Source organism: Triticum aestivum, chromosome 3D (genome assembly GCF_018294505.1).
Source record: "Triticum aestivum cultivar Chinese Spring chromosome 3D, IWGSC CS RefSeq v2.1, whole genome shotgun sequence".
NCBI lineage: Eukaryota > Viridiplantae > Streptophyta > Magnoliopsida > Poales > Poaceae > Triticum > Triticum aestivum.
The window spans coordinates 276,870,913-276,897,361 of record NC_057802.1 but is presented as its reverse complement, the minus strand read 5'-3'; the positions used below and the strand labels follow the sequence as shown (position 1 = coordinate 276,897,361).

Sequence of the window (26,449 nt, the reverse complement as noted above, 5' to 3'; positions counted from 1 at the left end):
CTTTTTGTAAATCTCAATGAATTGTCGCTGAGCCCATCAGCCACCTCCTCACCCTCCCCTTGATTTAAGGATGAACTCTTGCTTTGGAACTCGCTTCCATAGTTCAATTCCCGAGAATCTTAAAATGTCATCTCGACAATTTGTGTTGCACTTTCTTCTCAGGCATCCTGAATCTGAGTTATCCTAACACCATTCAGATCTGAATCTCGGTCAGATATGATGGTTGGAACATATTTCCAAGAGTTATAACATTGGTCTTTATGTGACCCGGTAAGGTGATGTCGTGCCTAGCACACCTAGCCGGAGGTCCTATTGTTATAGATTCCTTTTCAGCAAGTTATCCATTCTTCCATGAGGAAGTTGTAAGACTTATTCCACAAGTTATTCCTGATGGATCCTTTGTGTTTCCAAAGTCTGACCTTTGCTTCAAGACCATGTCGATGCTATCTCGAAGCATGTTTGTGATACTCCGATTTTCAACAAGAACATTTGGAGCCCAATGCTAAATGTTTCCTGCTCAATTATCCAAACACCGCTGTATGGGTAATGTCATGAAATTTCTCTCCCCTACCTAAAGAGTTTTCTGCATTATATCCTGTCATGGATATCATGCTCTGCTTGTCCTTGGGAAGGATATACCCTTGAAATATGTGTTTAAACGCATCTTCCTTTCCATTGTTCTGCTTAAACCTGATGATCATATTTTCCTTTCCATTGTTTGGTTTAACCTTTCTTGTGATCTATATGATCTAAGCAGTGATATTCTCCTGCTTATGTAAACACCTTGGTGTACAATTCTGTCAGCAAGACCCTATTACTATTATTGATGACATTCCGGTAGCCACCGATGGACGAGAACTTTGCCTAATGGTCCGCCTCGTTCCACGAGCAGGAAAATGGTTCTCTTCGTCCCTCGCCCTTGGTATCGACATTGTTGCTGACATAACTGATAGGCTACCCTTTGACATGTCTTGCTATCATGACCGTGCAAGGTGTCAACGCCTTTCCTACTTTTAATCACATGGTGGGCCCATAACCCACAGTTCCACAGGATCGAAACCTGACTCTCGTGTACACCCCCTGTTTCCAAAGTTATTCCTCACGCTTGGCTCCATATGTAATTCATGGGCCACCTTCCTAGTGATCTAATCTGGTAACAGACACAATACTTAATCTCGTTGCTCTGGACCCCTTTCACACTTTGTTTCAGACATTGAACGATTGTCTATCCGTTTGAAACTTCTCGTGGTACTTTCTTACTTTGTTCTCGGTATCTTCTTAAGTTTCCATTCGGGAGATACTTATGCTTCTTCCCCTGAATTAACCGTCCGATGCCCAATCTTGTTAGAATCCAACCTTATAGGGTTCTCCCCTCTTATCCTTTCGTAAGCACGGTGAAGATCCTGAAGAAAGGATGCCGACTTCATCATGATGACCTGAAGCAGAGAAATGTAGACATCAATGTAATGGATCGACCGCTTCGAGAAGAGCAACCAAGATCGAGAACGCTCGTTAGAATATCGAAACCAGACCTTTCCCCTTGCTCTACCTCTTAAATCTCGGGACGAGATTTCTTGTAGTGGAGGAGAATTGTGACGCCCGGATAATCAAGCTATAGTAAACCTCTGCTAATGTTGTCACGTCACCATGATTACTGTTGATAATCTCGCGATGATTCAAAACTCGTTCAAATTCGAATTTGAAATACAGTCAAACTAGAAAAGTTTTCAAAAGCCAAAACTAAAATGTTCTAAATGTAGCAAGTAATTCATAATACATATTGGTGGAGAAGACACACTGTTGTAAAGTAGTTAAATGCACTAAAATAAATAAAATAGTGGTAGATCTATTAATTAAATGCTCATAAATTAATAGACAAATACAAACTACTTTCTAAAATTTGCTAAATTGCTTGTGGCAGTGGGATATTTAGTAATACTAATTTAGGGACTATTATTGTATTTTATTTAAACTAAAATCTATTGAGGGTTAAAAGAAAACAGAGTTAGATAAAACAAAAGACAAAACCAAAAGAAATAAATAAAAGCGGAAAGGATCCCCCCCCCCCCCGGGCCAACCTGCCCAGCTCCTAGCCAGGCCAGGCCCAACTGGCCAGCCGGCCGGCCCACCCCACTCCCCATAACCCCCCTAGCAACGAAACCCTAACCCTATCCACTCCCCACTCCCCCCCCCCCAGTCGCCCCCTCCCCGATCCCGATCTTGATCGGGGCATCACCGTCGCCGCCGCCCGAGGACCTCGCCGGAGACCACCTCGCCGGACCTCCCCGCTGGCCTGCCTCGTCTACGTCGATCTCGTCGTCCCCGTCGACCATCCCGACCCCCGTTGCCCCGTCCCTACGAACCCGACGTGAGCCGCGCCCCTCCCCTCTCCTCCTCATGTCTCCCTCGCGCACGCGCCGCCCGTGCCCGCTGCCGCTCGGCCACGACCTTGGCCGCGGCCCCCCCACGCCGACCGCACCCGTCTCCTCCGCGCGTCGTCCCGCTACTCCCTCGCGCGCGCGCACACGCTCACTCCCCTGCGCCCGCCGCGCTCACCACGACCCGGGGCCATCCCTTCCACCGCGCCCCTCGCCTTCGCCGGCACGCCCGCGCCTCACGGCCCCTGCGGTCGCCCAGCGACGCACCGGGCGCGCTCGCCGCTGCCACGCGCGCCGCTCCGTCGTCGCGCTCTGCGCCGCGCCACCGCGCCTTCCACGCTGACCCCTGCCACGCCCGCTCGCTCCCATCGCACCCGCCCTCTCTCCGCGCCCAGCGCGACCCTGCACGCGCCCCTGCCCTCCCGCGCGGCCGCCTTGCTCGCCGTGGCCGTGCTCCGGCGACCACCCCGCCTCTGCCGCCGTTGCCGTCCTCCAATGGCCGCGCCTGGCCTTTCCCCTGCTCTGCCCCGCCTGCTGCCTTCCTCCGCCGCTCGCCAACGCCCCTCCCCCACTGCTCTGCGCCGCCCTGGCCGCGCCCCCTCCGGCGACCGCACGGCCTCGTTGGCCTCGTCCGCCACGGCGGCCCTAGTTCACCGCACTGGCGCCCGAGCGCTCACGGAGCCCTGCCCCGGTTCCCCCTCGCCCGTTACCCAGCGCGCCCGACCCGCTATGGCCCCCCGGGCCTATCACAAGGGGCCCCACCCCCAGAACGTTTTTATTAAAAAAAAAAGTAAAAAAAGTAAAAAAATAGAAAAATATTAGTTAATTAATTAACCTAATTAATTGTGTTTAATTAAACTAATAACTAATTAACCTAATTAACTACTATCGTTAACTTAACTAATCTGTTAACTAAACTAATTAACCTGGTTAGTTAGTTAGCAGTCAATGACATGTGGGACCCACACGTCAGCGACCCAGTCAACACCTCTGTTGACTCCTGACGTCATGATGACGTCAGCATGTACTGTTCTGGATAATGTTGAATTAAATTAATTAGATAAATCCTAAAAATGTTTTAAATCTTTTAAAATTAATATAAAATAAACCGTAACTCGGATCGAAATACTTTCTACATGAAAGTTGCTCAGAACGACGAGACGGATCCGAATACACAGCCCGTTCGTCCGCCACACACCCCTAGCATATCGAACACTCAACTTTCCCTCTCCGGTTCATTTGTCCGTAAACGCGAAACACCGGGGATACTTTCCCAGATGTTTCTCCCCTTCGCCGGTATCACCTCTTACCGCGTTAGGGCACACCTAACACCGCTGTTTGCTTTGTCATGCATCTGTTTGCATTATATTCATTGTTTCTTCCCCCTCTTCTCTCCAGTAGACTACGAGACCGACGCCGCTGCTGGTGCCCCGACCGACTACGTTGTTGACGACCCCTACTTGCCAGAGCAACCAGGCAAGCCCCCCCCTTGATCACCAGATATCGCCTATTCCTTCTCTCTACTGCTTGCATTAGAGTAGTGTAGCATGTTACTGCTTTCGGTTAATCCTATTCTGCTGCATAGCCTGTCATTGTTGCTACAGTTGTTACCCTTACCTGCAATCCTAAGTGCTTAGTATAGGATGCTAGTATTCCATCAGTGGCGCTACACTCTTGTCCACCTGCCATGCTATACTACTGGGCCGTGATCACTTCGGGAGATGATCACGGGCATATGCTATATACTTTATACTGTTACATTACTTATGATACTGTTCGGAGATGGGGGCTGAAGGGGCAGGTGGCTCCATCCCGGTAGAGGTGGGCCTGGGTTCCCGACGGCCCCCGACTGTTACTTTGAGGCGGAGCGACAGGGCAGGTTGAGACCACCTAGGAGAGAGGTGGGCCTGGCCCTGGTCGGCGTCTGCGGTTACTTCAAAATAACACGATTAACGAGTTCTTGGTATTTGATCTAAGTCTGGCCATTTGGTCTATATGCACTAACCAACTACGCGGGAAAGATATGGGCACTCGACATCGTGGTATCAGCCGAAGCCTTCGTGACGTCAGCGACTGAGCGGCGCGCGCCGGATTGGTCTGCGTAACGCAACTTCCTTTGAAATGGAGGTTGCTAGGTCTGCTTCCGGCCGCCCTCGCAACGTGCAGGTGTGCAATGGGCAATGGGCCCAGACCCCTGCGCCATAGGATTTAGACCGGTGTGCTGACCTCTCTGTTGTGCCTAGGTAGGGCTGCGACGTGTTGATCTTCCGAGGCCGGGCATGACCCAGGAAAGTGTGTCCGGCCAAATGGGATCGAGCGTGTTGGGTTATGTGGTGCACCCCTGCAGGGAAGTTTATCTATTCGAATAGCCGTGATCTTCGGTAACAGGACGACTTGGAGTTGTGCCTTGACCTTATGACAACTAGAACCGGATACTTAATAAAACACACCCTTCCAAGTGCCAGATATAACCCGGTGATCGCTCTCACACAGGGCGACGAGGGGAGGATCGCCGGGTAGGATTATGCTATGCGATGCTACTTGGTGAACTTACCATCTACTCTCTTCTACATGCTGCAAGATGTAGGCTGCCAGAAGCGTAGTCTTCGACAGGACTAGCTATCCCCCTCTTATTCTGGCATTCTGCAGTTCAGTCCACTGATATTGCCCCTTTACACATATACCCATGCATATGTAGTGTAGCTCCTTGCTTGCGAGTACTTTGGATGAGTACTCACGGTTGCTTTTCTCCCTCTTTTCCCCCTTTCCCTTCTACCTGGTTGTCGCAACCAGATGCTGGAGCCCAGGAGCCAGACGCCACCGACGACGACGACTCCTACTGCACCGGAGGTGCCTAATACTACGTGCAGGCTGCCGACGACGACCAGGAGTAGTTTAGGAGGATCCCAGGCATGAGGCATGCGTCTCTTTCGATCTGTATCCCAGTTTGTGCTAGCCTTCTTAAGGAAAACTTGTTTAACTTATGTCTATACTCAGATAGTGTTGCTTCCGCTGACTCGTCTATGATCGAGCACTTGTATTCGAGCCCTCTGGCTTGTATTATGATGCTTGTATGACTTATTTATGTTTTTAGAGTTGTGTTGTGATATCTTCCCGTGAGTCCCTGATCTTGATCGTACACGTTTGCGTGCATGATTAGTGTACGATTGAATCGGGGGCGTCACAGAGGCAGCCCAATTTTATTTTTCTTCTTGATTTTTAGGTCCTTTTTGCTTTGAATAAATCATCTAGCCTCTGTTTAGATGTGGTTTTGTGTTTTAATTAGTGTCTGTGCCAAGTAAGACCTATGGGATAGCCTACAGTGATAGTTAATTTGATCTTGCTGAAAAACAAAAACTTTTCCGCTCATGAAAATAATTCTTGTTCTTAGAAGGAGCGTGATAAAATGCTGATTCTTTTTGAAGAAGATTAATCAACAAATTATCTAGGATTTCCTATTTTCTCAGGATTTTTGGATTTACAGAAGTATTCGAAATATTCAGATTGCTATAGATTGTTCTGTTTTTGACAAATTATGTTTTTCGCGTGTTGTTTGCTTATTTTGATGCATCTATGGCTAGTATCAGGGAATGAACCATGGAAAAGTTGGAATGCAGTAGATATTACACCAATATAAATAAAGAATGAGTTCACAACAGTACCAAAAGTGGTGATTTATTTTCTTATACTAACGGAGCTTACGAGATTTTCTGTTGGAGTTTTGTGTTGTGAAGTTTTCAAGTTTTGGTAAGGATTTGATGGACTATGGAATAAGGAGTGGAAAGAGCCTAAGATTTGGGATGCCCAAGGCACCCCAAGGTAATATTCAAGGATGTCAAAAATCCTAAACTTGGGGATGCCTCGGGAAGGCATCCCCTCTTTCGTCTTCGTCTATCGGTAACTTTACTTGAGGCTATATTTTTATTCACCACATGATATGTGTTTTTCTTGGAGCGTCTTGTATGATTTGAGTCTTTGCTTTTTAGTTTGCCACAATCATCCTTGCTGTACACACCTTTTGGGAGAGACACGCATGAATCATGATTTATTAGAATGCTCTATGTGCTTCACTTATATCTTTTGAGCTAGGCAATTTTGCTCTAGTGCTTCACTTATACCTTTTTAGAGCATGGCGGTAGTTTTATTTTATAGAAATTGATAAACTCTCGTACTTCACTTATATTATTTTGAGAGTATCTCAACAGCATGGTAATTTGCTTTGGTTATAAAATTAGTCCTAATATGATAGGCATCCTAGAGGGATATAATAAAAACTTTCATATAAAGTGCATTGCATACTATGAGAAGTTTGATTCCTTATGATTATTTTGAGATATGAAGATGGTGATATTAGAGTCATGCTAGTAAGTAGTTGTGAATTTGATAAATACTTGTGTTAAGGTTTGTGAGTCCTGTAGCATGCACGTATGGTGAACCGTTATGTAACGAAGTTGGAGCATGAGATGTTTTTTGATTGTCTTCCTTATGAGTGGTGGTAGGGACAAGCGATGGTCTTTTCCTACCAATCTATCTCCCTAGGAGCATGCGCGTAGTACTTTTTTTCGATGACTAATATATTTTTGCAATAAGTATGTGAGTTCTTTATGACTAATGTTGAGTCCATGGATTATACGCACTCTCACCTTTCGGCCATTGCTAGCCTCTCTAGTGCCGCGCAACTTTCGCCGGTACCATAAACCCACCACATATCCTTCCTCGAAACAACCACCATACCTACCTATTATGGCATTTCCATAGCCATTCCGAGATATATTTCCATGCAACTTTCCACCGTTCTGTTTATTATGACACGCATCATCATTGTCATATTGCTTTGCATGATCATGTAGTTGACATTGTATTTGTGGCAAAGCCACCATTCATATTTTTTATACATGTCGCTCTTGATTCATTGCACATCCCGGTACACCGCCGGAGGCATTCACATAGAGTCATATTTTTCTTCTAGTATCGAGATGTAATTTTTTGAGTTGTAAGTAAATAGAAGTGTGATGATCTTCATTATTAGAGTTGTCCCATGTGAGAAAAAAAGAGAGAAAGGCCAAAAAAAGAGAAGGCCCAAAAAAGGAGAAAAGAAAAAAAGAGAGAAAAAGAGAGAAGGGACAATGTTACTATCCTTTTTGCCACACTTGTGCTTCAAAGTAGCACCATGATCTTCATGATAGAGAGTCCCCTATGATATCACTTTCATATGCTAGTAGGAATTTTTCATTATAGAACTTGGCTTGGAAATTCCAATGATGGGCTTCCTCAAAATGCCCTAGGTCTTCATGAGCAAGCAAGTTGGATGCACACCCACTTAGTTTTCTTTTTGAGCTTTCATAAACTTATAGCTCTAGTGCATCCGTTGCATGGCAATCCCTACTCACTCACATTGATATCTATTAATGGGCATCTCCATAGACCGTTGATACGCCTAGTTGATGTGAGACTATCTCCCTCTTTTTTTGTCTTCTCCACAACCACCGTCTATTCCACCTATAGTGCTATGTCCATGGCTGACGCTCATGTAATGCGTGAAAGTTGAAAAGGTTTGAGAACGTCAAAAGTATGAAACAATTGCTTGGCTTGTCATCGGGGTTGTGCATGATTTGAATATTTTGTGTGGTGAAGATGGAGCATAGCCAGACTATATGATTTTGTAGGGATAAGCTTTCTTTGGCCATGTTATTTTGAGAAGACATAATTATTTTGTTAGTATGCTTGAAGTATTATTGTTTTTATGTCAATACAAACTTTTTTTTGAATCTTACGGATCTGAACATTCATGCCACAATAAAGAGAATTACATGGATAAATATGATAGGTAGAATTCCACGTCAAAAATTTTGTTTTTATCATTTACCTACTCGAGGACGAGCAGGAATTAAGCTTGGGGATGCTTGATACGTCTCCAACGTATCTATAATTTTTTATTGTTCCATGCTATTATATTATCTGCTTTGGATGTTTTATATGCATTAATATGCTATTTTATATGATTTTTGGGACTAACCTATTAACCTAGAGCCCAGTGCCAGTTTCCGTTTTTTCCTTGTTTTAGAGTTTCGCAGAAAAGGAATACCAAACAGAGTCCAAACAGAAGAAAACTTTCGCCATGATTTTTCTTGGACGAGAAGACACCCAGGAGACATGGAGTGCAAGTCAGAGGAGCCTCGAGGCGGCCACAAGGGTGGAGGGCGCGCCCAGGGGGTGGGGCGCCCCCCGACCTTGTGGGCTCCTCAATAGTCCCCTGACCTAATTCTTTCGCCTATATATACTCTTATACCCCAAAAACATCCAGGGGAGCAATGAAACCACTTTTCCACCGCCGCAACCTTCTCTACCCGTGAGATCCCATCTTGGGAACTTTTCTGGCATCCTGCCGGAGGGGGAATCGATCACGGAGGGCTTCTACATCAACACCATTGCCTCTCTGATGAAGCGTGAGTAGTTTACTTCAGACCTACGGGTCCATAGCTAGTAGCTAGATGGCTTCTTATCTCTCTTTGATTCTCAATACAAAGTTCTCCCCGATGTTCTTGGAGATCTATTCGATGTAATACTCTTTTGCGGTGTGTTTGCCGAGATCCAATGAGTTGTGGATTTATGATCATGTTTATCTATGAATATTATTTGAATCTCCTCTGAATTCTTATGTGCATGATTTGATATGTTTGCAAGTCTCTTCGAACTATCGATTTGGTTTGGCCTACTAGATTGGTTTGTCTTGCAATGGGAGAAGTGCTTAGCTTTGGGTTCAATCTTGCGGTGTCCTTTCCCAGCGACAGTAGGGGCAGCAAGGAATGTATTGTATTGTTGCCATCGAGGACAACAAGATGGGGTTTTCATCATATTGCTTGAGTTAATCCTGCTACATCATGTCATCTTGCTTAATGCGTTACTCTGTTCTTATGAACTTTAATACTCTAGATGCAGGCAGGAGTCGGTCGATGTGTGGAGTAATAGTAGTAGATGCAGAATCGTTTCGGTCTACTTGACACGGACGTGATGCCTATATTCCTGACCACTGCCTTAGATATCGTCATAACTTTGCGTTTTTCTATCAATTGCTCGGAAGTAATTTGTTCACCCACCGTAATAATTTCTATCTTGAAAGAAGCCTCTAGTGAAACCTATGGCCCCGGGGTCTATTTTTCATCATATAAGTTTTCGATCTACAATCTCTAGTTTCCTATTTACTTTCTTTGCAATCTTTACTTTCCGTTCCATAAACCAAAAATACTAAAAATATTACTTTACCGTTTATCATCTCTATCAAATCTCACTTTGCGAATAACCGTAAAGGGATTGACAACCCCTTTGTCGCGTTGGTTGCAAGTTGGTGTTTGTTTGTGCAGGTATTCGGTGGCTTGCTGTGTAGTCTCCTACTAGATTGATACCTTGGTTCTCAAAACTGAGGGAAATACTTATGCTACTTTGATGCATCACTCTTTCCTCTTCAAGGGAAAAACCAACGCATGCTCAAGAGGTAGCAACAACCCCTTTAATACGTCGGGTTGCGAGTATTTGTTATTTGTATGTATGTGTCGTTCACGTAGTGTTGCGTGGTTCTCCTACTGGTTCGATAACCTTGGTCTCATCACTGAGGGAAATACCTACTGTTGTGTTGCATCATCCCTTCATCTTTGGGGAAATACCGACGTAGTTCTAGTAGGCATCACTCAGCAATAAAAGTAAACTAGTAGAATGTCCGTGCGTTGCTACAGGCTACAATGAATATAAATGAATCAAATAAATGACTAAGATCGTCTTCAAGGTCGAAGCTCATTACTCCCTCATAAGTTCGGGCTTGTTCTGACATCAAACGGGTGCCCAGCGGGGTCTCCAAAATCCACCCGTCTCGTCAGTCCGGGCTCCACCAAATCCAGCCCATGTGTAGGGAACAATGTGGTTGTCCGAACTATCCGTCATGTTATCTTCAATACACAGTCCCAACACAAAACCCCACCCCACGACGCACCCTCCCCTTTTCCTGCCGGACCCTCCCCTTCCTGCTCGATTTCCCGCCGTACCGGGACATTTCTCGCTAGAGCCCTCTCCTTTAAAACCGGATGGCACCCACCTCACCTTCGCCATGGCACCCTCTCTCGTTCACATCGTACTTCCTCATGGACGACCAAGGAGGAGTTCCTCACCAATCACCTTGCTCTCGCCATGATCCCCCGTGTTCCATCCGCTATTGCCATCAATAGGGGACTTGGCGTGCATCGCCCATGACGCTCCCCGAGGCAAGAAGGCAGATTTGGTATCTCCTGAGCCATTGCCACGTTGTAATATATACAGTTGAATGGCATGCATTACAACAAAACAAAAATATGGTGTCCATTGACGGGATGCAACTGATACGCCGCTCTGTCCGTTATTAGCGCTTAAAGCTAACATCTCTTTTATCTTTGTTTTGGGTTTTCTTTTAATTTTTTGTGTATAATTTCCTTACCCAACATATTAGCAACACTTCGACTCATTGTCCACTCCTTCCCTTCACTCCTACTGCACGGATTCGCTCTCGCCTCTCTTCTCTCGCGAGGAAAGAAATCATGCCACGTCTATCTACTGCCATCCCACCTCATGTACTCCATGTCGTCGCCCCTACATCTCCTCCACCTACCGAGTCCCATCCATCATCACCTGGCGGAAGGTCCAAGAAACCTCACCTTGTCACCCGTCATCCTGGTGTCCCATCGGCCGCACGAGCATTGTCGCCTGTATCAACGCACGAGCATGCAACTAGTTGGATAAAACAGCTGGAGGCATGAAGGATCCAACTCACCTAATAAGTAAAAGCAATTCACTTCTAACACTTGAATGGAATTGCCAAGCCTATGATGAATGAGAACGAAAAGCACAGGAGGGTCAACTCCAATACAAACAAGATAAGTTAGCTAAGTGTCCCTATTAGGCATGTTAAAAGTGAATTTTGTATGGGGCTAATTTGAATGGCTATTGAGATGCTAGATACCTCTTTGAGACCTTTATCTCTTGTTGATACTGCTGCACCAGACAGTAGATCGAGATAAAAAAATTGAATGCATCAAAAGATGGCATACATGAGAAAGCACATTTAATCATGTTTACTAATCTTCTCTAAGAGGGTATCATCTCTATAGAAAGCAAATGGTCTTTACATCAGTGCATAAAAGATGGCATACGGTTCTTGATGCTTTTATTCACTTTTGGGACAAATAAATAGACTGTACTACTGTCGTACACCATAACAGTAATTTTGTGATGTATAATTTGATAAGAGAGACACTCATGCCAAAAAAGAAAAGAAAAGTAGTGCTAAACAAAACTACCCTTTGTTCACATCTGTTCATGGAAGAAGACGGATCCAATACATGTCGCAAGAAAATGTTTGTTTCAATTGCAAGACCATTACCACAAAATTATTCCATGCAATAACTCCCCAGTAATTTTCTTTTCATTCGTAACATCACACGAACTAATAGACCAATTAAGAATCTATTTATATATTAACCAACTAATCAAGAATATGTGGGTACACATGTATGTATGATCGACAAGTATATACGGGTATATCATACGTGTGGTTGATCACTAATCAGGCCACGTGGGCGGCGCCATGCCTGCTTGCTTCCATGTGGCTGGAGTAATAACGCACGTTCTTGGTGTTGTTCCATCCAGCAATCAAACCCTAGCACCACTTGCAGTTCATGTCCTGAGGTACAGTATGAACTCAGCTGAGCAACATGGCAATTGAACGAAGCTAAGTAATCCGAACAATTTCACAAGTGCCAGGAAATAATCAGAGGAGATGAAAGAAACAAAAATAGGCAAAACTTGTTCAGCTAATTATCCCAATGCTTTTGTGAACCAAGTGTATTCATTAAGGAATAAGGAAAGCATATAGAAGAGAACCAATTATGTATATTTTGCCTATATAGCACATAATAGACTTTTCTTACAAGCAGGAGTAGATGAGAAATAGGTCACAGGGAAGAGACAAAGAGTTCATGGGTTCCAGAATCGAGAATTCCAGTGTGTATATTAACAAAAAGCTAGACGAGAAAACAGTAAGACAGCTCAACTAAAGGAAGGTACATCATTTATGGTTGCCCTGGTACTTATCTAACATGCAGAAACATTTCATCATTGCAGAGAGTATCAAAAGTTTAGCAAGGACAGGAAATAAAGCACCAACAAAAAGCTTGCCGGCATAATAGTATACCATAATAATGATAACACAAAACCAGGAAATTTCAATCAGATTTGCAATTCAGGCCAAAAAATGTATATACTATAATATATATAACACAACCATCAAGTCTTACTTAATTACTCAAGAGCTAATTGTTTTTAAATGCTTTGATCCGCTGCTTCAGTACAGCAGTTAAAGAACATAATGAACCACTGCCAACAAATTTCAGTTAACTAACATACGGGTGACTAAAAACAATTAAATCTACTAGCAAAAGAGCTCGTGCGTTGCAACGGGAGAAAAAACACAACACACACTCTTAACTGAACAACCATCACTCAAGACCACAATAGGTCCATCTCCTTTATTTTAGCGACGCATCATATTTGTGTTGCCGCTTATCCTTCTTCTCACCCTCGCCGGCGATGGCCTTAGTGTTCACACAAACCAAAACATGTTTGTATGTGGTTAATCCTAAGACGTCTCTCTCTCCCTCTCTCCTCCCTCTCCCTCTCTCTCTCTCGCTTTCTCTCACACTCGCAATGAGAAATCTGTACAAAAAAAATTGGATCATGCGCTATAGTTATAAGTTTGCTTCCAAAACAATATCTAAAAAATATTTAACAGGTAAAATTAACATCATATTCAGATTTCACACATTTTTCTAATCAAATTTCATATATAACATGTTGAAATCGGAGTTACGGTTTAAAAGATACGTATAATTTAGAAAACCATTTGTTTGACTTAATTATCTTCTAAAATAATATTTATAAATACTTAACAGGTTAAAATAATCTTATATTCGTATTCTACATATTTTTCTAATTAAATTTTATATATAACATGTTTAAATCGGAGTTACGGTTTAAAAGATATGGATGGTTTAGAAAAGCATTTGTTTGACTTAAATATGTTCCGCGGATGGAATACCTAAAAAGTCAGGGGGGTTTCGAAAAACTGTAAAATAACGGTTCGGTGTGACTTAAATCCGGCTGCGGGTTGATTTCATGAAAACGCAAGGGCTTTTACGGACGGGCAGAAACCCTACGTGCTTTATTATTAGGTAGAGATAAGTAAAGTAGACTAACAAATACTCATGACCACGAGTGCATCACTGATTGCAGAAAATCCCGGATAAGGGTAACAAATCAGGCCCAAAAATTGTATACTACACTGATAACACACAACCAAAAAAATCAGTAAGGTTCCTAATTCAGGAAAAGGTATACTATACTAAAAACAACAACCAGGAAATCTAAGTTAGTTTCGCAATTCAGGCCCAAAAACGCATACTCTACCAACAACACACAACACACGACGTGCTCAGCACTTCATGCTGCTAATCACTAGATCGTACCTCCAAGTTGCAATGGATACACATGTGGTATTGCCACTCAATGGTGTACCCTTCAAGAATTAGGAACAACACTAATCAGAGATGATCAGGTTCAATACATTGGAAGGATAGCCTGGAAAAATCACTGCACAGCCAAAAGTGTACATTTTTCATCTTCCAATATTGGAAAAGCTTAAAAAATAGATATAGTTCCATTTTTCCTTCTGAAAGTATAGACTAACGCGGTTGAAAAACAGCTCCTCTCTCTGGTTGAACAAACAGATATAGTTCCATTCTACATTCAAAAAGTATACATTAACACGGTTGAAAAACAGAACACACCCCCAGCTGTTAAAAGTCACTTCATTTTTTTAGTCAACAAAAATTATACTCCATCTTTTCCGAATTTCGAGGCAAGGCTAAATTTCCTTCTACTAAACCAAAAAATAAATAAATTCAACTAAGCTACGAGAGGTTTTGTAAAAAAAGATTTTAGTGTGATCTTTGGTATTTCAGGTGCAACCGAAGCTAGCCACCATTCACAGTTAGACATTCTAAATCCAAATTTTAGATAGTTTTCAGTTTAAACTGAAGCTGTAATAGAGCATACGCAATGCCACAATCGATGAACACCAAAATAACGTTCAGTTAATTACTCAGCGCCAGATAATCAACGCACCACTACATGGTACCATAAATCCATAATAACTAATTAATCTTCAACAATTGTAGGCATCATTCGTACTTAGAAAATGTAAAGCCAAATTGCAGATAGATTTTCAGTTTAACCTGAGGCTATAACCTTATAAGCACTAACACATTTGATGAACGACAAAACAATGTTCAGCACTACCACATGTAGTCTGAATCTTCCCTGAACTTTTAAGTTTGACCACCCCTAGGCATATAATTGCAGCCTGACGAAGACGACATTGCTCCATGCATGGGAGTCTTCATAGATTCAACTCGAACAAAGAAGAAGATTTATTAATGGATTCAAATTGTTAAGACAAAGCTATTGTCCTCTGGCCCAAGTGAAAGGATATAACTGGAAACGTGGGTAGATACCTTGATGGAGCGGTCCTGTTCAAAGGCTAGGGAGGTCTTGGAGAAGACGACCTTCCGGGTGAACAGCCTCTGCAGGGACTCCACCTTGGCACCAACTTCCTGAGGTTGCCAATGCTCCTTCATCAATTGTAGTTGAAAAGCAAAACTAAACAAAAAGGAAACCTTGTGGCTGCGAGTTCACGGCCGCCTACAAATTTTACAAAACCAAATTTTCGTAGATAAAACAAATTAAAAGAACAACAAAATTACAAATGTCCAAACTACATCTTAATAATGCTCACGTCGCTCGTTCGACAAACAAAATGTTGTGCCTACAATTCTACCTCCTAAATATGCATTTTGGTTGCTCCACTCCAGAATACTAAACTCATCATGTTAAAACATGAAACAAGGGAAGATATGCCGCCACCAAATTATGCCCGAGACATAAGTTGCTTCATCTTTTTTCTACGAGACCTAATAAAGACATGAACATAAGCCTGAAGGTCAAAACTTTTTTAACAGTACATCATCCATCTGACTATCAACTTCAATCAGTATTGAGATATGGTACAAAAAAGTGGCGAATGGGCATATTCCGTAAGCTTTCATAATATTCAATACGACAAATTAAGCAACAACAAAAAATTAATGTACATGTAACTAACTCATCAAGGAGCCTAAAAAGGTAATTTTGTTAGAGCATTACAACATTCACATGGCTAATCTTGACTTCCCAAATCTATCCCATTGAATACCAATTATTCTTTATTTGGATTCTCCAGAAAATCAAATCTCCATAATAAGCACAAGAGAAGAGCAACATGAACTTTTCACGATCTATAACATGAATAAAGGAATACCAGACTGTGCAAAGTTGAAACTTATGTCCAACTATAAACTTGGTCCAAACTACCAAATATCGTTAGTAGAGAAGTAATCCTCGCACCAAATATAACACCAAGGCCACATGCATGATTTTTCACCAAAATAAGGAAAAGGTCGGCACATATAAATATATATCTCCAAACTACCTTGTCAAAGATGAAAATAAGTACTTCATGAATCCGAACGCAATATAATTTTTGTTATTAGCAGCATAGTAGTGCTTGTTTGACAATGAATATCCTTGCCTCAAATGATTGCAACTTGCAAGTGGATGCAGATGCCGGCTTGCTAATTTGGCAAAGCTTGGGCCTCATACCCGAGGATTCAGAGAGAAAAGCAACAAGATATTGAGCATCGTAGAATTGGCTCAGTTGTGAGACCAGCCTGGCAAATTCGTTGAGAGGAAATTGACAAGCTTCTTCTACAAGTAAATCTAAGGCTGGTTCAGCCTTAGAATGTACATGTCTAGTACTCTTCTACTACAAGTCCTATTACATGTCTAGTACAGAGATAAAACTTGACAAGCTTCTTCTTCTTCTTGTACAAGTTATATTACATGTGTAGTACAGAGATAAAATTATAAATTCTTTCCATGAACCAAGAATTGGAAGCAAGCGTGAATAAACTGTAGCCAACACAAATCATGTAATGTAAATTGTGCCAAGAACTTGATTTTTTTAAGAATCAGAACTAAAATTTTCTTGGCTATGAGAAAGATTGTCAACAAATTGGCTTGAATTGTACCTGCATTGCCACAGTGAACCGCTCCTTCGGATCGGGGTCATAGGCCTCAATCTGTTTGGTAGTCTTATTGGTGAAGTAGCCCAAGGTGAGATCGTTTTGGGCAAAATGGAAGGTGTACAGTGCCTTGGAGAAGTACTCAGATTTGGGTAGGATCTCATGATAAATTCCACCTGTAGAGGAAAATATCAAAAATTACTTTCGCGTTCTCTGAAATCTGAATGAAAATATGGAACATGACACGGCTTTACTCCTCACCCATTCTGTTATACACAAACTGGAATCTTGGTGAATTGTTCAAACTCCCAGATCTGCACATCCAAGTAGATCAGGCTGTAAATGAATGTCCAAAAAAATATGAGGCTGTAATTGGAGATGCATATACTCCAATTAACATAGATGTGAGTATGTGACTGAGAGTATGAGATAGATGATGCACTGACGTATGTACCAGCCGGCCAGCACCTCCGTGAGAGTTAATGAAAGACATTAGACATGAATTGAAACAACCGAACAGGTACAAAGTACGCAGAAATATGAGTTAAAACTAACACAAAAACTGTCTGTTATAAGCAAACAACATATAGCATAAGAATGGATGTGATTGCAATACCCTGACATTCAAGTGCGTGTGAACTACAAATTTACTAATACAAACTGAGGAACATAATTGGGAGCTAGGTCCACGAGATTGACATTCACAAAATGAAGCGACAATTGAACCTTAACAGACAAGACGACTTATACACACGTTAATGCGTTAAAAGGTAAAAATAACACCTAAACTCTGTCACTGGCAGAAGATTTACATGGAGTTATCACGGCTAAGCTAATGGCACAACCACTTTAGTATAATCCAACTATGCTATGTTGTGTTAGTGCACATGAAGGTAAAGGAACACCGAAACCAGCAACTCTATTAGTTTCATTGCTAGAAGACAATTGCGCATGAAGGTAAAGCAACATCACAAGCAGCAACTCGATTAGGTTCATCAGTAGAATTAACTTCAAGGAGTTAGAAGGCTAAGCTATTGGAGAAACATGCTTTCAAGGATAGCTTAATCTATGTTCGAACTCTTGTTGTACGTGTTTTGCAGTCTGCCAGTGCCCCGCAAGGAAACATATTCATAACATGGAGAAACCCCATAATATTGAACTATATGCACAAACAATTACATTAGACTTGACTGGACCTATATAGATTCGTACTATCAAATCCTGGCAGATAAGCTAGTAAATTTAACAGGGTGAAACACTTGGAGATGCATTAACCACGCAACAGAAAAATAAGAGCAAGCGTGGATGCTCAATCTAAGTGACTCGCGTTTTACAAGCATCCACATGACTCTGATTCATCTGCTATCAGAAACACGATCAGAGTGGCAACATCACAGTGCCATAGCTATCACGGGACATCAGAACAAAATCAAATCCATAGAGTGGTCAGCTATATGATGTTTCAGCTAAAAAATCAGCTACCCCAAGAACACTAATCCCGGCAACCCGAGGCTGCTCATGCGATCTATGAGCAAGCGTGGCACAAGCAAGAAGGGATCTACCCACCTCGAACCACCTAAACCGCACGGATCACCACCTCCCCACAGATCTACGGAATACGTGAGAAAATCGAGATGCGGGGCGAGGGAGAGAGAGGGAGGGGGTGGATTGACCTCATTGGGGTCGATCCAAACCTTGTCCTTGCCGCACTTGAGGACGCTCGAGGCCTGGCGCTTCTGCAGCTTTAGCGACACCATCTTCGCTGTTGTTCTTCTCCTCCCTTACCCGTCGTCTGGTTGTGGCGCAAGGGTTTGGGAAATGCGGTGCTGGCGGCGCCTTATAGTTCTGGGGCGATTAGGGTTTCCCTGGCTCAAGATTTGGGCTGCGGTATCTGCTCGACATGGCAGCGGGCGCAAGGGAGGTCGGGGACGGGCTGGCGCGGAGGCTGGGAGACGTAGGGCAGCGAGGTGACGGCTGGCGGCGGAGCTCGCCGGGCGGGCGCATGCGGCAGCGGCTTGTTCGAACACGTAATGTGTACCCTCGACGCCGGGTGATGCACCGCAGCTCACGTCGAAGGAGTCTCACCGGAAGCACGATTCGCAAGTCGACTGGCAAGAGCTTTTGGGGACCCGAAACCCCACACTCCCGGAGGGACCCGTTGGGGAGTGCGGCAGCTATGGGCTGCCCTAGGTCGGTCAAGCCGCTCCTAGAGCCTCGGTATTCGCAGCTCTCCAACACGAAGAACGACGAAGAACGAAGGAGTAAGAACGAGGGAGGGACAAAACGTAGATGAAAAAGTAGTAGATGTGTTTTTTGCGATTGTGTGTTGTTTAATTGGCCGTCACCTCTCATCTATTTATGAGGCGGCTGGACTTCCCGTACAAGAAAATGACTAAAAATTCCGTCCAAAACATCAAAAACCCTAACCTAACTCGGACAGGAATCTCTGGTAATTTCCCGGATCAACCCGGTCCCACCGAATGAACGTTGCCAACTCTCTGTATCTTTCTGTAATTTCTCAGATCAACTCAGTCCACCGATTGGTTTGCTTCGGTCCTACCGAGTGAACAGTGCCAACTCTCTGGTAAATTTTCGGACCAACTCGGTCTCACCGAGCAAACACAACTCGGTCGGTCCGAAATGACTCCGCAGCTTTTGTTTCTAACCTTATTTTGCCTCCACAGGTTGCATATGACCTCGGATTAAGATGATTTTTATATCAAAATCGATCGTTTCGATGAGACCAAGACAACTTATGTAGATCATTTTTCCATACGAGGCAATCCTGGGGGCGTAATCAGCCGAATAGTGTTCTGGATACAAAATCTCGATATTTCGAACACAACTTCGGTCTTCGAGATGAGATCGGATGGCGATGGCCCAAACTTCAAAGATGTTCATATCGACAATATGAAACTTTTTAATGTAGATCACTTCTCCATTTGAGGCCATATTAATTAAGTTCTTGATCGTACCAAAATCTGGTGTCAACACATGCCCCCCTGTTTTTGGGCAAAACTTGCGTGCCGAAAAATAATTTGCAATGTATTTGTTCTAAGGACGATGTCAACACTCCATCGGCCATTTATTTTTCTCAAGATGATACTTATGTATCGGCCATGTTTATGCTAAGGGCGATAGTTATTTATCGGCCATGTCTTTGCTTAGGATGATAGTGATATATCGGCCATTGCCTATCTAGGCTTCTTGCCACACACTTGGGTGATATTTCTTTAAATATTTGCCATTGAGAGCTCGAGATAATAATGTGCCTTGTACAGATTCCACCAAATATGAGTTTCCGGGAACCACTCTTGTAATCATAAAAGGACCTTCCCAACTTAGAGACCACTTCCCAAATTTTCTGTCTTTCGAACCAATTGGTAAAATCACCTTCCACACGAGATCGCCAACTTGAAAAGTCTTCAACTTGACCTTTTTATTGTAAGCTCTTGCCACCCTCAACTTATCTCTCTATGGCCTCCAAAGCAACCAAACGTTTATCGGCGACTTCATCAATATTGTCCATCATCAAGTTATAAAAGTCCACCGCCGATAAATCATTTTGTTTGGCTATTCTCAAAGCATTCAAATTCACTTCCACTGGTAAAACAACCTCTTGACCATATACGAGCTCATATGGAGTTACCTTTGTAGCACCATGCCTTGAGATTCTGTGTGCCCACAAAGCTTCGGACAGTAGCTCATGCCATCTCCTTGGATTATCCTCAATCTTCTTCTTGATGAGCTTGATCAATATTTTATTGCTAGACTCAGCTTGTCCATTGGCTTGGGCATAATATGGAGAGGAATTGAGCAACTTTATCTTATATGACTCGGCAAATTCTCTAACTTGATGTGACACAAAGGATGAACCTTGGTCTGTAGTTAATGTTTGAGGAATGCCGAATCTATAAATAATGCGCTCGGTTATGAATTGAATTACCTCTGTATGAGTCATATTTTTGAGTGGTATTGCTTCAGACCATTTAGTGAAATAATCAGTCGCCACCAACATGAACCGATGCCCCTTTGAAGAAGAAGGATGAATCTCTCCAATAAAGTCCAATCCCCAACCTCTAAAAGGCCACGGCTTGATAATAGGATGTAACATAACAGCAGGAGCTAACTAAATATCACCAAACTTTTGACAAGCTTCACATCCTTTATAGTATCAGAAGCAATCATTAACCATTGTCGGCCAATAAAATCCAGCACGTCGTAGTAACCATTTCATCTTGGGAGTCGACTGATGAGTGCCACAAATACCTTCATGGACCTCTCCCATAGTAACTCTCGCTTGGTCCTCGTCCAAGCATTTTAAAAGAACATCATCAACGGATCGGCGATAGAGACCATCATCTCTCATTGTGTATTTGAAAGCCATACGCCGAATGGTCCTGTCCACCCTTTTACTAGGATCACACAAATAATCAATAATGGGCTTCCTCCAGTCTTGATTTTCTCCTATATTAAATATTTCATTAGTGGCCGAAACGGTGGGCTTCGGTTCGGCCTCCCCTATGTTGGCAAGACTAGACATCGGCCTTTGAGAAATATGAAACATGCCATGATCAACATGATAGCCGGATGCTTGTTGTGCCAACTCATTTGCTCTCCAATTGTCATGTCTAGATATATGAGCAATGCTAAAATAATCCAAAGTAGAAATTATATCTAGACATTTATCAAGATAAACATTAAGTGATTCGTCCAAACATTGAAAGACTTTGGATATTTGTTGCACTACTAATAACGAATCACCAAAAGCCTCAATATGTGTAGCACCTATGGCAAGCAACATCTCTAAGCCGAATAACAATGCTTCATATTCGGCTTGATTATTTGTGCAAAAGTATTCTAAGCGGCATGAGGCTTCAAAAACAGCACCATGAGGAGATATATAAACAATACCAACACCTTGGCTATTACTACAAACTGAACCATCAAAATATAATCTCCATGGTACTAATGAGACAAGGTTTATATCAATATCATGTTTGTCATCAATCCGATGCTCAACAATAAAATTAGCAACAATTTGGCCTTTCATGGATTTCAGAGATTCATAAGCCAAATCATATTCAATTAAAGCATAAGCCCACTTGCCAATTCTACCACTAAGAATTGGCCTATGCAACATGTATTTGATGACATCGGTTTGACAAGCTATAATGCAAGTACTAGGCACTAGATAATGTCTCAATTTTGTGCAAGCATAATATAGGCATAAGCATAATTTCTCAATAAATGTATACCTTGTCTCGGCGTCCAATAAGCGTCGGCTCAAATAAGTAATAGCATGCTCCTTTCCTTCGGTCTCTTGAGTCAAAACGGCACCAATAACACCTTCCTCCGCTGCAATGTAAAGTCTAAATGGCTCCCTGTGCATGGGCGCTTTCATAACCGGAGGAGTGCACAAATATTTCTTAATCATATCAAATGCCTCTTGCTGTTTTGCCCCCCAAGTAAAATCAACATCATTATTTAACCGAAGGATAGGAGTAAATGCATCAACCTTCCCTGATAGATTGGCTATGAACCTCCTCAAATAATTGACCTTGCCAAGGAACTTTTGCATATCTCTCTTGCATGTTGGAGCCTCTACTTTCTGTATAGCTTCTATCTTTTTGGGATCAATTTCCACGCCATCTTCATGAATAATGAAACCCAGAAACTTCCCAGCCGATACACCAAAGGCACACTTCAAAGGATTCATTTTCAACCCATATTTCTTTATTCTTTCAAAAGCTAAGCGCAAATCGGCTAGATGAGATTCAGAAGCATCCGATTTGACAACAATATCATCAATATAAACCTCAAGTATACCACCAAGTAAATCATGAAAAATTAAATTCATAGCCCTTTGATACGTGGCACCGACATTTTTTAATCCAAAGGTCATCACTGTCCACTCAAATAAACCAAGGAAACCGGGACATCGAAAAGCCGTTTTGGACATGTCCTCTTCAGCCATAAAAATCTAATTATACCCCGCATTACCATCAAGAAAGCTAATGACCTTATGTCCAGAAGCATCATTAATAAGCATATCGGCTATTGGCATAGGATATTCATCTTTAGGTGTAGCTCTATTCAAATCTCTGAAATCAATGCACACCCTCAACTTGCTGAAGCCCTTCTTCTCTACTGGTACAATGTTAGAAATCCACTCGGCATACCTGCAAGGTCTAATAAAATTAGCTTTAAGCAAACGACCGATCTCTTCCTTGATTCGGTCATACATTTTTGGATTAAACTTTCTGGCCGATTGCTTGTATGGCCTAAAACCGGCCTTTATAGGTAACCGATGCTCCACTAGCTCTCGGCTTAAACCTGGCATCTCATGATATTCCCATGCAAAGCAACAAACATATTCTTTTAATAGCTCGATCAACTTAGCCTTATGATCGGCTCTTAAATTTTCGTTTACAAATGTCGGCCTAGGAATTGAACCATCTCCTATATCTATCTCTTCTAATGGATCGGCCGATGTAAAACCTTGTCCTAGTTTATCCATATCATCTAACTCTTGTATGGACTCATACATATCATTCTCATCGGACCGATATTCTACAAGACGTTCCTGTAACCACTATGAGTTAGGATCCATTTAAATACATCATACCTTGGAGCCGATTACCGCCAACCGGCTTTAAAGAAATGGGCACAAAACCACTTTTCGTGGCGCTAAGAAAATCATATTCTGATAAGTCGCGCCCCGTCAAGCAAGTAGCATTGGGATGTTGTCAATCCACCGATGCATCGGCCAAAGCAACACAAGCCGAATTATCCGCATGAATGACTTCTACTTCATCATCAACCCATTGAATTAAAAACTGGTGCATAGTAGATGGCACGCATTGGTTTGCATGAACCCAATCGCTGCCTAATATCACATTGTAGTTACCTTGCACCTTGGCGACAAAGAATGCGGTAGCCAAAGTTTTGCTTCCCACCGTAAGCTCCACATACATTACACCTTTGGCTTCAGTTTTCTCTTTGCCTTCAAATCCATTAAGCACCATGTTGGTCTTTATTAACTCTTCATCACGCAGCCCCAACTTTTTGAAGATCGAATATGGCATAAGATTCACCACAGCACCACCATCGACAAGCATTCTAGCAACCGGCGATCCATTAATATGACCTTTAAGGAACAATGGCTTCAAGTGCGTCACCGGTTCTTTTGGCTTCTCGAATATAGCATTTTTAGGACCAAAATCTAGCTGAGCTACTTCCCTTTCTTCATCTGTAGCACGAAATTCAGCGGGTAAGTAATACACCATATTAATATACATACCTTCATGAACCGGTGTAGACTCATAATCAAGCATTTCATCTTCTTCCGCAAGCATGTCCACTGACTCCGAAATATCTTCAAGGGAAGAGGAAGTAGTAGGCAAAGTGGATGATGTAATAGTAGCCGCATCGTCCTCCGTTGGTGGTGTAGGTGTTGCTATGATCAATGCAGAAGCTGCTATGTTTTCCTTTTGCTTTGGCCTCCACACTTGTTTTGGGGGTACCATGGGACGGCTTTCATTGAAATATTTATCCCTTAGCTTTTCTGCTTCTTGTTCCTCCTTCTCATGACTCCTCATGCGCTGCAATCTCCTTTTTTGCGCCTTGGTCAGACCGGAAGGACACCACTTAGGCCGAGTATATTTTGGATCCCTCGACTTGGCCTTGCTTGTGCTAGCTTCATGATCATTAGCCATGGGACCCTGCTGGACAGCAGCCACATATTTATTAGAATCAACTGGATTATCACCAATAATTGGCTCTTTGATTGTTAATTCTTTAGTGCCTATCATAATAATTTCAGCACTAGTATTCTTCCCCTTTTGCTTGCCAGGCTCTGAAATTTCAGCACTTGGTGATTTAGCACGCCACACTTGCTTGCCAACCCTTCCATGATTATCTTGCATTGGCCGATTGACACCGTTGTTCAAACAGCCTCGTGTGGGATAAGAAAGCCTCTCATGAACGGGCCTCCTTCGTTCAGCCCAACCCGGATGAAAAGCATAAGGGGCCATTGGGGGCTGCCCCCATCCTCCATTGTAGCCTCCCATGTAGTATGGCGCATAGGGGGGGGGTGGCGCCATCCATGGTCCCGGTGCCCATGACCCATATGGCCTTGCATGATGCTGAAATTCTTCCCGAGCAGGTGACCTTGAGCGCTTCAAATTTAATGCTCGGTCAGAGCTAGAACCGGCCGCTTGATTGGCATACTTGGACAACATCATATCAAAAGTTGGCTTGATTCTCTTGCGCTGCACTTTAGCTTCATTCGTCTTCCACTTGCCAACCTCTGGACTCTTGGGCTTAACAAATTTGACATGAGTGTTCTCTTGCACTTGTGGTTGCCCCCCCCCCCCCGAGTGTAGGATTCTTGATGGTGATCTTGATTACCTCCTTGCCACCGGGTTGCTTGTCAAGCACAACTTGTCTCCCCAAGACCTTGTCGCTCTCCTTATTTTTCCTGGGCTCACCAATGACAATATTATTTTTATTAGCTGATTCGGCTATATTGGGCCGAATTAACATCTTCTTCCCCTCCAAATCCATGGTGTTTATTGGGAAAGGCTGCTTATCAACTTGCATATCAGAAAAATTCAATCGTCCATCATTAATGGCCGATTGTATATGTCGTCGAAAAACATTACAATCATTAGTAGCATGAGAAAAAGAATTATGATACTTGCAATAAGCACGCCGTTTCAGCTCTTCGAACGGTGGTAAAGTATGAGATATTCTAATAATCTTGGCTTGCAACAAAGCATCAAATATTTTATCACACTTAGCAATGTTGAAAGTAAATTTCATCTCTTCATCACGATTCTTATGAATCGGCTTTAAATCATTGCAAGTAAACGGTTTGGCCTTAGATGGCCAAACAAATTCAGCAGCATAAATATCACCCTCATCGTCCGAGTGATCACTATCATACTCAACCATATTCATCTTAGGACGATCAGTTTTATATCTATGCACCTCTTTAAGATCTTTGCTTCGGCTTTCCTGAGCCAAAGCCCTTTGCAAGACTTGGTTGATATTCAAAAACTCATGTCCTTCTAGCCTTTCTCTAATGTTAGTTCTCAAACTACTAAGCACAAGATCAGCCAAATCTCTCTCGGTTATCACCAAACTACAGCACCGGTTTTTTGTATCTCTAAATCTTTTGACATAATCAGAGACCGATTCATCATGCTTTTGCTTAACCGATGTAAGATGGGATAGTTTAAGCTCATTGTCACCACTGTAGAAGTGATCATGAAACTTTTGCTCCAATTGAAACCATGTAGTAATAGAACCGGGTGGTAATGCAGAAAACCACGAGAAAGCAGTACCGGTTAAAGATAAAGGAAAATAACGTACTTTCCACTCGTCTCGTGAACTTGCCTCACCTAATTGTACCAAGTATTGGCTAACATGCTCCCATGTAGTCTTTTTTCCCTCTCCGCTAAACTTAACAAAATCTGGAACTTTATATCCGGGAGGACATGGCACGACATCAAAAATTTCTAGATATGGTTTCCTGGAAATTCGTGGTTTAGGTAGTTCAATCCCACAATGCTCTCGGAACACCCTAGACATTTCCTCTCTGACATTAGCCAAAATATCACTCGTATTGAGTGACGTTGCATGTGGTTGTGGCGCATGGTGAATATGATTTCTAATAGTTGGTACAGTGCTAGTCGGAAGAGATGGTGGTGTGTATGTTGTACCATAGTTCGGCAGCAATCCACTTGGACTTGCCGAACCATAACCTAGCAATGTAGTTGGATTCACTGAACTTGGTACGTTCATGGCAGGATTAAAGGGTGGAGCACAAGTTGGTTTGTCTGACTGGGATAAGAATTCAACGGCACGGGC

At 42.8% G+C, this 26,449-nt stretch overlaps 1 protein-coding gene across 11 annotated transcripts; it reads right to left on the bottom strand.

The window, feature by feature from the left end:
- Positions 1 to 11,718: 11,718 nt before the first annotated feature.
- Positions 11,719 to 18,854, bottom strand: LOC123078403 (GDSL esterase/lipase ACHE). 11 transcript variants are annotated; one of them, XR_006437415.1, is made up of 5 exons: positions 18,268 to 18,854; positions 16,835 to 16,887; positions 16,580 to 16,749; positions 14,969 to 15,424; positions 11,719 to 14,865 (listed from the first exon to the last, which is right to left on the bottom strand). XR_006437415.1 is itself a non-coding variant. In XM_044500903.1 (5 exons), the coding sequence occupies exons 1-5, from the start codon at positions 18,249 to 18,251 to the stop codon at positions 11,942 to 11,944; spliced, it is 489 nt and encodes a 162-aa protein (XP_044356838.1). In that variant the 5' UTR covers positions 18,252 to 18,849; the 3' UTR covers positions 11,719 to 11,941. The 11 variants fall into 11 exon arrangements, 5 of the variants coding, with proteins under 5 accessions (XP_044356838.1, XP_044356839.1, XP_044356841.1 ...); XR_006437416.1 differs by having other exon boundaries at positions 11,719 to 14,851; XR_006437417.1 differs by having other exon boundaries at positions 11,719 to 12,103.
- Positions 18,855 to 26,449: the final 7,595 nt, after the last annotated feature.

Bases quoted from the DNA above. Each gene is read 5' to 3' on its own strand.
- LOC123078403 (XM_044500902.1), bottom strand. From the start codon at position 16,895: ATGTGCAGATCTGGGAGTTTGAACAATTCACCAAGATTCCAGTTTGTG. The intron at 16,750-16,834 runs GTGAGGAGTAAA...TTTCCTCTACAG, and splicing joins GTTTGTGTATAACAGAATGG to GTGGAATTTATCATGAGATC. The intron at 12,104-14,968 runs GTATCTACCCAC...CATGTTGCTCAG, and splicing joins AACAGGACCGCTCCATCAAG to CTGAGTTCATACTGTACCTC.